At 40.9% G+C, this 12,365-nt stretch overlaps 1 protein-coding gene across 1 annotated transcript in view; it reads left to right on the forward strand.

Annotated features, from left to right (window-relative positions):
* Nucleotides 1-12,365, forward strand: part of cntln (centlein, centrosomal protein) — a 115,966-nt gene that overhangs the window by 87,175 nt on the left and 16,426 nt on the right. The window contains exon 25 of the mRNA XM_050043859.1: nt 9,049-9,246. Coding sequence (XP_049899816.1) covers nt 9,049-9,246 — 198 coding nt within the window. The remainder of the gene's footprint in view (nt 1-9,048; nt 9,247-12,365) is intronic.

The following is a 12,365-nucleotide window of genomic DNA, read 5'->3' on the forward strand; positions in this document are numbered from 1 at the left end:
GAAATGGTGTCTGTATAAATAGGACAGTCTGTGGGGTGGGATGATGGGCTACATAGGTTTGACTTTTTGAAGTGATACGCGTGCGACCATCGCGTGAGATTTAAAAAGTAGCTGTTAGCAATTAGATACAAACTCAAAGAAGAAGAACAGTGGCCATAAACGTCCGCAAATTGGGAAAACAATGAGGTCTGAGGGCTCCTTACCCTCCTAGCAGAGGACGAGATCTGCTGCTACATAACAGGGAGGGTAAATGATTGTTACTGACACATTAGTGCCATTGTTGTTGTTTGGAAAGCTGTTGTTGTTTGGCTGCAGACACACGTTATATGTCACACTGGAGGCCGAGGCTGATGTGTTACATGTCAAGCCTGTCATGCCTGTTTTGATTCCTCAAACCCACGATGCAGTATGTAATCGCACACTGGAGCAAAATGATGCCGCCATCGGTTGGTTCTATGTAAAAATGCAAAGGAGGCATAAAGAAGGGGCTTCATAGTGGCCCTATAGCGCAATCTCTGTGTAAAAAGGCTAATGAGGGGGTTGCTTATACTGTATGTAAGTGAGAGTCATGGACAGGAAGTTCAAAGTATTTAGCCCTCTTGGAGTCTCTGGTTGGGGTCCTCAAGGACTTCAACACTAGCTTGGTGTTTAAACATGGAGTGGGATAAACAGCCTGCCTCATGTAACCCTGAGTCATGTTTTGTTGTTGGGAAAATCTAGATGAGACCTACTAAAATCACAGCTCTGAACACATTTTCCTGTCTCTGGCCTCTGAACAGTTCTTGCAAACTCTCGAAGGACATAGAAAAGGGAGGCAGGGCCTTGCTTGGGCTGTTGTTTTTGGCAGAAGTCACTAAGATAGTCAGAAAAGATCTGCAGTGGCATGTTGCCATGCTGAAAGTTATAAGTATTGTTGGGCTGTCATTGCTGACATGTCTCTTCAATGTTACATGGAGGTTGGAAGCAATCCAACCCACATGTATTTTATGTGTTCCCTTGGGTGTCTTGTGGGACATCTTAAGGAATTTGGGGTGAGTGCAGTAACTGAATAACAGCAGTGACAGTCTTTATTTCAAGGAGTGGAGAGTGTCCAGTTTGATGGCCTCGGGACTTTTTCCCTGCTTTTTACAGATGATGCTGTTCTGATGGCTTCATTGAACAACGAGATTCAGCACGGTTTTCAGATGTACAGTGGTTAGGATGAGAGTCAGCACCTATATGTCTGAGATAATGGTTCAGTGGATTGGCCCCTAATGCCTGGGGGCAAGTCGCTGCCACTAGTGAAGACGTTCAAGTCTCTCAGTGTTGTTCTTAAAATGAAATAAATGGATTGCCTTACATTCACCCATGCAAGGCACTAGTCTAACCATCAGGTGAAATTGGAGTTCGGTATGTTGCTCAAGGACACTTATACATCGAATTGAACAAGTTTGTCCACAAACAGCAGATTGTTTATGGACAATTTGCTCTACCTCTTGAGCTGCAGCAACTCAAGATGGAAAGTGAAATCAACAAGTGAACTGATGTTGTACCAGATTGTTGTAGTACAGAGAGAACTTAACCTCTAGGTGAAGCTCTCAATTTGCCTGGCTGTCAACCTTTCAGGCCTGTGAGGTAGGTAGTGATTGAAAGAATAAGAGTTGATCATTCGATTACCTAAAGGATGTCCAGTAGGAGTTCAGAGTAGAACCATCGGATTGAAAGGAACAAGCTGAGATGGTTCAGGAATCTGATCAGGACGTCAGCTGGATGCCTCCCAGTGGATTTATTCTGTGAATGTCCAACTGGGAGGAAACCCAGACCCAGAACACACTGGAGGGATTACACAGCCCACCTGGCATGGGCAAGCCCTAGGATCCCCCAGGAGCAGCTTGGGGATGCAGCTAGGTAGAAGGATGTCAACACTACCTTGCTTTACCTGCAGGCACCACAACCGGATCCCCCTTTAGTGTCAGCAGATGGACGGATTTGTAACAATGTGTAAATGTGCCATTATGCATTTGCACTTTCTTCCAGTGAGACACAGGCCACGACTGTAAGAATACGGTGTACCCAATGGAAATGGGTACTATTGTCTTTGTCGAGGCCTAATCCATCACCTTGAGGTGTTTGTGTCAGTCTGTGTGTGTGTCTGGCAGAGACTGATAAAGACTGTCCATCAACTCCGTTTAGCTGACACCTGTCTATCAAAGGAGGAAACGGCTTGGCAGAGATAGATAGTGGTGGCAGTGTATTTGCACACACACACACACACACACATAAATCAAGTGGCAGATCATGGATACGATTTAGGGGTTATTCTCCATTTCTTTTGTCTTTACAAGCCAGGAATATTAGACATGACTAAAACTGTTCTTGTCCTTGTATGGCTCACTTGCATCAGAGAATTGGAGGTGAATAGATCAGATTTTTCCCTCCACAGCTTCGCTTTCTCACATACACACACACACATTTATATAGTGATGAAGACACACATGCATACAATCTACATGTAACCTATGAATAGAGGCTGCATTACAGGTGAAAGCTCACACATATAGAAATGCATAGAAATACAGTTCATGCTCGTATAACTCCTCTCCTCCATTCCCATAACCCAAGGCTGTTGGGGCCATTGTGTTGTTGTTGAGGATTCACATCATTGTTTGCCTCCCCCTGGCTCCTGTGATTCCCTATAAGAACACCAAGCCCTTTGATTGGACTGCCTGACGTCCGGAGGAGATTTACTCTTGTCATGTATTGATCAGGACCGGAGGGCTGCGCATGTGTGTGTGTGGATAGATGTGTCTGTGTGTGTCTTTATGAGCTTGTTTTTTTGTTCTTTGTGCCTGTATGTACTGTGTGTGTGTGTGTGTGTGTGTGTGTGTGTGTGTGTGTGTGTGTGTGTGTGTGTGTGTGTGTGTGTATTTGTGTGTGGAGATTTATTTTATTTTTTTTATTGTGTGCCAGAAAACCCTTTTGGCCCCTGCACACGCCCCAGGCTGTAAGCACTGCTGTTGAACTGCTAAACAGTGGCCCTGCATGTAGTGACTACTGCACAACACACATATACACACACACACACAAAGACACACACACTAAAGGTAGTTCTCTTGTAAAGAATATTTTGGCTTGTCATCCCTGCTGAAAAGTACAACATTGTGCAGAGTTTGGGTAATTCCTTTTTCCTGAAGAGCAGTATTTCTGTAATCATTTGAAATTGCATTAGATCGTAGATATAAAGTAACCTACAACAATGATGCAACACATTTAGAGGTGTTCTGATACTATTCGTGCCTTCCTGATACCGGTTCCGATACCTGAACTTGAGTATCGGCCGATACCAAGTACCAATCTAATAAGAAAAAAAAATTAACACCTGTATACTACTTACCCTGAAACTGAAGCCATGCATACTGTACACGTTGCCTTTTTACTGGTGTAAAATACGGACAGTATTGCTGACATTTTGCCAACAGCTAATGTTAAACTATTAACCTGAAATCAACTCTTCTTCACTGCTCTGAAACAGTAGTTGCCAGTGGCTGCACAGCGCAAATTGCTGTGTAGGCTACTGTTTTAAAGCAGCGAAGAAAAATTGATTTCCGCGAAATGCGGGTTACATGGTATCAGATCGGTGCTTAGACTAGCAATCTCGTCGATATCCAATCCAGCATTTTAGGCAGTATCGGTGGCTTTTTCATATCTTCATACCTTCAGGTATATGACGGTATTTGTTTAAAAAACAAAAACACAATTGCAGAGATACTGGTGATAGAAGTCATTGTAGCATATATGTCATTGTCTAGCCTAAAAGCTGTCTTTCTATCATGCAATTAGCCTACTTAGACAAGTCATGCTGGGTTTAAATACTTAGGCTGATTGAATATTGAATAGATAGGAAATAAGCGCCCTTCTTGCTGGAGGACCTGATGGCACTTGTCGCCGCAGCGGATACGGACACATCAGTGAAATGAATGGAGATGATGTGTTGAATAAAATCATGTGGCCGATAAACTGCTTTTGTAGTTGGAAGAAGTCGTCTGAAGATAAAGTCATATGTGGCAATACTCCCAAACAGTGACAGAGGCATTTTTCTTTTTATTAGTCCTGTAACGTTATCCCCACCACTTAAAGCCGCCATCTTTCTCAGCTCAGCTGCAGTGACTGTATGCTCTGCATTACAATACATTGTCTCAATATCTATAATATCTGTATCAGTTTAATAGAAAGCAGAGTGTCCATATTTTTGATGATATTGAAAATTGTACCTTGGGGATTTCTAAATAATAATAATAACAACTTGTATAGCACTTATCTAAACAAAGTTACCAAGTGCTTCCCACAGTGCATGGAAGTAAAACCATAAAAATACAGTTATTAAAAACATAATCAATAGCTAAGAAAAATAATGCATAGATATACTGTACATAAATGGAACAGAAGGAAATAATACACTCAAGTTACAAATCAGGCATTCAAAAGAAAAACCTTCCTATCAAAATATGTTTTAAGTAATGATTTAAAATGGGTAATGTGCTAGCATGTCTCCTCGGGTAGAGAATTCTGGAGCCTAGAAGCCCAGAAGACAGTACCCTGGTATACCGTAATACTTTGAGACCATCCAAGCCTAATCAGTACAACTCTAAACACATTATCATTTGACTACCTTACAGTGTATAATACCTTTCATAAACCTGTTCTGTAAAAGGTGCTTACACAACTAAACATCTTACTGAAGTTTGTAGGGAAGTAAACAACAGTTTTTTCAGGACCTGCATAATCTAACAAAATTAAAGCATTTTTTTCCCTCCCGCTTTGCTCTTTATATTTTTGAATGGCCCTTTGTGTCCTCATGTGTGTGAAGAGGTTCAGAGGTAGCCAGTTATTAAAGAGGATATCTTTTTGCTGCTCATTTGATCCCCATCTCTATGCCCTAATCCTCGTCCTGTCTAAATTGCTCCTCTGGCAATTGTGATTGTGTACTAGCCAGACTAAGAGCTCTTTACAAACACACACAGACACAACACCTTCCATGTATGTATATGAGTAGCGTGTGTGTGTGTGTGTGTGTGTGTGTGTGTGTGTGTGTGTGTGTGTGTGTGTGTGTGTGTGTTAGTGCTTGCATATCCCCCTCCAACCCTTTGTCTCTCCCAGGGCTGAGAATGAGTGATAAATTCACCCCTTAATCTCTTTCTGGATTCTTCCACATGCAGGGTTTAGGTCAATTTAATGTAACCCTTGCCTAGTGACAGTGAATATCTATTAGGCTGTAAATAAAAGAATAGGATCTCAGACTGTTAGTTAATGAGCTGTGTATTCCTTAAGGGTAAACACGGCACTCAGATCACAAAAAAAGAGCAAAAGCTGCCGTCCTTCATTAGGAGGTGGACGGCGGTTATGATTTCTGCTCGTCCTCTTTAATCAGTGCTGTTCTGCTTATTTTACGTAGACGTAATGGGCCACCTATGAAACTGAAAATTTAAAATTAAATTTAACTGGTCACTGCTCTGTTATCTACAAGGAGCAAATCAAGAGCATCTGAACTTACTGACTTTTGACTTTAGACTAGGGTTGGGCGATTAATAGATTTTAATTCAACAACAATTTTGGCTTCCAGTCATTATGAAAACATATAATTGAGATTAAGCAATTATTGCTGCAGTGATGCTCTCATTTTGTCTTGTGTTATAAATCCAGCGTGCTCCTTTTCTTCACAGCTCAGCGTTGCCAACTTGGCGACTTTCTTGTGACGTTAAGCTCTTAGTGACTTTATTTCTAAAACGCAACAAACTGGGACCATCAGGGAAAAGCTATAAATATATTGAAATATATGACATTGTAATTAATTCCCATGCATGCTTCTCAGAGTAATCGCAGTCCAGTGCTCCTCTGCCAACAGTGCAGGGTCACTCCCCTTCTTACCCCGTATTTTTATTTATATTTATGTATTATTTATCTAGTTTTCTTTTTTTTTTTTTTTTAATTTGCTCTTCAGTTGAATTATATTTAAAGAGTTAAGAAAATCCACCGTTAAAGAAACAAGTTTTTTTAAATTTACACCAACTATGTAATGACGGCAGCCTTAAGTCATTTGAACAGTTAAAGGAAGGAATACATGCTTCCTAAAACAGACTTTTTTAGAAATTTACAACTAAGTAATTTTCTAACAAAACATTAATAGTGGAATAAACTGTTGGAGCCCACCCCAATGGAGAAGTTTTTAGAAGGTGTATGTCATTTTTATCGTATATTTCCAAGCATGACTCTTAATAATACAGATAAAAAAGAAATGGGAAACTGAAGTAGGCACAGACATACCACAGGACAAATGGGAGGAAGTATGTACTGGTGCGTACTTAGTAACCAATTAAAATACTTGGAGGGAATTCAGATGGAAGATGGTAATGAGATTTTTTTCAGACCCCAGAAATCGTGGCTAAAGCAGGCTCAACATACTCAAATAAATGTGGTACACAATATGGCAACCATACCCACATATTTTGGACATCCACTAAGTTAAGTACATTTTGGGAAGAGATTTTTGAGGCACTTAAGAAAATATTTTACCAAAATCTCACTAAAGATTCAATAATAGCAATATTAGGTCTAACACCAGAGGACATTGAGTGGGTTTATATGGACAGTTTAATTCCCTTTTCATTCGGAATGAAAGTTCATTCCTATTAAAAGTGATCTTCTAAACACCTAATTCGGAATGAAAATGGCCAATGCGATTGAAAATTCATTCCGATGTAAGGGGCTGGAATATTCAGTTTCTAATTCAGAATGAAAGAATTTCTTGCACTTGTATTCACTCATTCTTCTTTAAGTTCATTCCGGTCTTTCTGCGCATGCTCATTTCCTTGCCCGTCTGGCGCATTGACGTATATAGCGTGCATAGCAACGGGCTGAGATAGAGCAGTTGGACTCGTTGCACACACCGGTTTCCATTTGCCACAGCACGGTCATCTGTCTCCCTTCTTCGACCTTCTACCTCCCTTCTCCTCCTTAACAGACTAAGCATTAACAGAACAAGGTTGTTGTCGTACTGCTGCTTCAAGAATATAAGCAAAACAAGCTCGAAAAAGGCACTAAGAACGGTGTTGTCAAGCATCTTGTTATCTGGAACGAGGACTAAACACGTAACATGCGCCCCGCCCCCTATCCAATCAGAAACCTTCCCTGCCCCAAACCTCACGCGGACCGAATACAGGTGATTAAAAGGCAATTAAACTGATCTCTCGTGTAAACCCTCATTCGGAATGAATATTTCTCATGTAAACTACCTGGAAAGACTTTAGTTCCGAATGGTTTCATTCAGGTTTATTTCATTCTGAATGAGAAGCCATCATGTAACTGCACCCATTGATGGGAGAGCAAAACAAATACCTTTTACAAATACTGACAACAGCAGCACTTAAATGCATTGCAATGAAGTGGTTAAACCCTGACCCCCGACATATAATATGTGGTCTGAGAAGGTATGGGAAATGTACCAGATGGAACAGATAACGTACTCCTTGAGACTCCAAAAAGAAATATTTATTAAAAGAAGAAGCTAAGGCATCACTAACATAATGAAGGGATCAAAATCTGCCTACATATTTTACAGTATATATGAATTTTTATCTCCCCTACCTTAAGTTGCTGGGATTGAAATACGAACTAAGTCTTTTTTTAAAAAAGTCTCTAAATGCATGTTTCCAAAGCAAACAAGTAATCGTGTTAAGTAATCATGACTCAGTATTGACCAAAACAATCCTGATTATGATTTTTGCCACAATCGATAAGCCCTCCTTCTTGTTCTAAAGTGTAAGTCTTTGCATTAGACTTGAGATCAGGAGTTGAAAAACCAGCGTTCGCCCTCTGAGTTGATTTATATAACAGATTGTTTTTCTGTTTTCTTTCTTTCATCATCATTTTAATCCGTATGGGCTTTGTATAAAGTGATCCTGTTGGTTTTCCTACGTGTCTCCTTTGAATTTCTGAATGTCTGAGTTCTGCATGTGTATATTTGATGGTGCCAATAGACAAATAGCAACACTGCACGTACTCCAGCTGCGAGCCTCCAACCACTCATTCGGTACTCTCCTGTGAGAACCACCACTTGCTTTATAAACTGCACCTGGTCCACCTGTGTGACATTAAGAGAGAGGAGTGGAGATGTTTGCTGCAATTCAACATTGTTCATGTGTGATTACCCTTGTTACTGTAATGCACTTGAGTGTTTTCGTATGTTATGTTTCTGTGCGCACACACTGTACTTCTCGCCTGCCTGGCTATATTGTGTTCTGTCCAAGAGCAAGTTGTACTTTGTTTTTTTTTTTAATATTTTGTTTTTGTGTACTGCGAGTTCTCCTGTCTCCAGCTCTCTCTCATCTGACCATCTATTCCAAGGTCAGCTTTTCAGCAGGCTTACAAGGGAATGATACAGAAGATTATTGCCTCGATCAATAAGCTCAAAATGAAGCAAAGGGGAGTTTACTTTATTGACTTTCTCGTGTACAGTGGCAGTTTTAACATTTAATTGTCTCTCTGTATTTAGAGCAAACTCCCATTTAGTGCCCGACAACTGTGCCATCCCAGGCCTTCCTCGTCTCGCTTGCCATTCACCCGGGCACCATTTGAAACAGCCCCTCGTAGCTTAATTATTAACAGTGTTATGCTGCCCTGTTGTACTGTGAGACATTCAGAAAGCAAATAAATAAATGAATGGCTGTATTTTCAGTAGCTCTCTGTCTTTCTCTCTCTGATGCATGATTCTCTGTCTGTGGAGATTTTAGCAAAACTTGGGGTACGTTTGGTATCAAAGCTGTGTTCCCTCAGCTTTCAATCGACAGGGCAACAAACCCTCAGGTCCACATTCCTATAAGGGAGCGTGAGGCGAAACCGAAGAGAATCTGAGTGTGTCAAACTCAATATTCCTCCATAATGTACTAGGCCTCTCTGGCGCATGCTTGATCAATTTCATTTATTCATCTGCCAGGCAGAGCTATCCCTCTTGTTTTTCTATATCCATTTCATCATCCTCTTCTTTTTTTATTCCTTCTTCTCCTCCCCCTTCAGGCCCTGGCCAGTGAAATACTTTTAGACGTTCAAGAGGTCAAGCAGCAGTTGATGAAGAGGAGGAGGTTGAGGCAGGCCAACGCTGTGGCAGCAAAGGGCGGCCTCTCAGCCAAGTCTATGATCAAAGCCAAGTCCATCGCTGCCTCCATCCTCAATATGTCAGAGAATGATCTTGCGGACATAATGGACACTGACCAGGTAAGGCCAAGGGACAGTGCGTCAACATTTCATATAAACGCTAACTTTAGGATCTATATCAAGTCTAGATTATGCCCAGAGCACTCCGCATACCTTTTAATAGATTTTCTATACTGTAAAATTTCAAAACATCCTAAAAGTTTTCAGGGGGTTTTGCTTAGTGATTGCACCAGAGGACTGAGAAAGATATTATATCATCAATATCAACTTGTCGAGTATCTTCTTTGTCAATTGAGACTAAATGAGGTGCTACAGTAACAGTGGCCTATCCTCTGGGAACGGATGCTGCAGATTGGCGTTAGTGTAGGGGAGGAGATATGGAGAAACTGAAGCCTTCTGTTCGTACTTCATTTCACCTGTATCTAACAGTGTTTAGCCTTGCTGGAAATCTCTGTTTCTGCCTGACCTTCTCTTATTGATGGGTAGATAGATTCTGGCAAGTAAGCAAGGTTGAACCACACACCAAGACATGTCACTAATAAGTTAGGAAGTTGCAGTGCAATAGAGAAGGATGTGGCTTCATGTTTAAAGCTGGTGCTCTTGCTCTCGACAAGATCAAAAACCTGTCAACACCTGCAGCACCTGTCAACTTGATATAAGATTTAATACGGCACAAGTTGAGTAAGTACAACTCTTTTCTTTCGGCTGAAAGCAGTCATTGAACTGAAAATCCTTGCTATCGACTGTTGTCCGCTTGCAAAAGTCTGAGTTTCACACTCTTTTTCCAACTTGGTGGGCGCCATAGATCATACCCAGCAATGTCATCAATTAGCAATCCCATGTTACAATCAACCTCCCATCCCTGGGGACTTCCTCCCATCTATCACAAGATGAGAGAGGGCGCGCCAGGCACTTACTCACACTTGAAACCAATTTTAGCCCTTTGCAGCCCAGCTCCACCCAGGAGATGACAGGGAACAGTTTCTCACTTGACGAAAAGTCCCCCTCATCAGAGCTGAAACCTCTGCGTGTAAAATCACTCTCCTCTCCTCACTACTTGTTTTCTCTGTCGTATTAATGGCGGTTAATGGCGTGCTGCTTTGTGCCCTAACATGATGGGTGTGTTTTTCCCATTTTGTTAATTGAACATTAATACATCACAGCGCTGTCGACAATACACGTACCCACCAGAGCACTGTAAATGTTGTGCCACTCAGTGAGGCTAAGTATAGGTGTTAGTGTAATTTTGAATGTTGGAATTAGATTCCAAAACAAATGTTCTGTTTCTGTGAATGCATCTGCACAGATTAGGGTTGTACTTAAAACAAAATTATGTGAGTTAATTTAGATTTGGCTGTCCAATATAAATATTTGACTATTCATTCCTTTTCCACACAGTTTGAGAGTTGGATCAGGGTTCGACGTGACGTTTAGTGTGACAATGATGTTGACATGATATCGCAAACAAGCCAAGTTAGGACTCCAAGCTATTGCTTGCTAACTATGCTAACAATGGATCGAAAATGTGCAACTACATTTTTTGCAGACACAAGGTATCAAACAAAAGCCAACGACTGTTTCATATTAAGGTGCTGTGAAAACTGAACTTTTTCGGCAGATTTGGGACAGACGGCGCACTGTGCCACAGGAAGTTAGCATAAAACAAATTAGCTAACAGACTGATGAATCTAATACAGCTCCATTTATCCAACGTGAAATGTCTGATGGCATGTTAAGCTAGCTAACATTGGTAGCGTGTTAGCAGTGTAACATATATGATACATGCATAGTAGGTCTTACGTCTTTTTACAAAATATATGACAACCTGTGTTGAACACTGGGAGGCATACTCCATGTACTATACGAAAATACAAACACAAAACAGAACTGTGTGGAAACATGGCGTCACCCTGACCATCTGGTTTTGCAGCTGCCTGCACCAGAGAACAGCATGAAAGTTGGGAGCTCTCACTCTGCAGCTACATCTAAGAACAGAAACTTCCCCAGAACTACACTGCACACCGACTGACAAAAAAAACAACAGCTTGACTTGAAACATCTCAGTTGACTGACTGGTCTCCGACTAATGATTAGAATCTTTGGCTTTCAGGAGTCAGCTCAAGTATATATGTGTGTTTAGGTGGGTGTCATGGAGAGACGAGCTGTTTCACATGTGCACTATTTGAAACTCCTGTTGGACACAATCACAGATCTGCATGGAAGTCTGTATTCATATGCAGATGTAGGTCAACTTAAACTTGCCTGACCTTAACTATCCTGTGCAGATTAGGCTTCACTAGTGGTGAGCAAAGGCTGGATCCATGGTATATAACTATCCACAATCTGAACTGAGGCTGGTTTGTGAAACATTTTTGACACAGTGTTGAAAATTATTAAAAATTTTGGTACAGAGCTGAAGTTTCGTGATACTTGTTTCAGAGTTGTGATTTCTTTTCCCTCGACTCAAAGAAATGTACGGAGCTTTTGCACAACCTTTGTAGAGACTGTATGTTTTTCTTTGGACTTGAAGACGTGACATGAGGTTATCAGGATGTCCCAACAGTCTTCAGCAAGTCCAACACATAGCAAGTGTATTCATTTATTCACTTGGTTGTGCGATACCAGTGTGCTGAATGAGAGCTCAGGGCTCAATGGGATTGCTTTTACTTTTTCAGTTTTACTTTTAAATGAGAATACTCCATTGCCAACGTAGATACTTTTCCTCAGTTTGTCAACAATATTTCCAGAGGTTTTTAACATTGTAGGGCACCTGCACTTGGGTTTGAAATCAATGAATTTTTGAATTTCAGGCGTATCAACATTTCTAAATGAATTATTCCTGGTTGTTGTTATATTTTAGGAGAATTTTGGGAACAGATGACCTTCGTGTAACGACCACCATCTTTTCCAAAGCCTGCATGTTTCCATTCCTCCAGAGCATCAGTCTTGTTTTGTTTATTTGTCCCTGCAAAGAAATCTGAGCTGTTGCTTGAGGTGTTTTACTGAGCAGAAATGTGGTTGTGACAAGGGTATTTGTGCAGCTGGTTCTGTAGTTAAAGACCGTACAGCACCAAGTGTTTTCAGCTATTTCATGGGAATAAGCAATTTGTTCACTTGTTTTCTGTATTTTTAATTTATTAATTGATTTTCCAAGCTTTCAAAAGTCATAGAGAAACTTA

The sequence above is a fragment of the Epinephelus moara genome, chromosome 5, assembly GCF_006386435.1.
Source record: "Epinephelus moara isolate mb chromosome 5, YSFRI_EMoa_1.0, whole genome shotgun sequence".
NCBI classification, from domain to species: Eukaryota; Metazoa; Chordata; class Actinopteri; order Perciformes; family Serranidae; genus Epinephelus; species Epinephelus moara.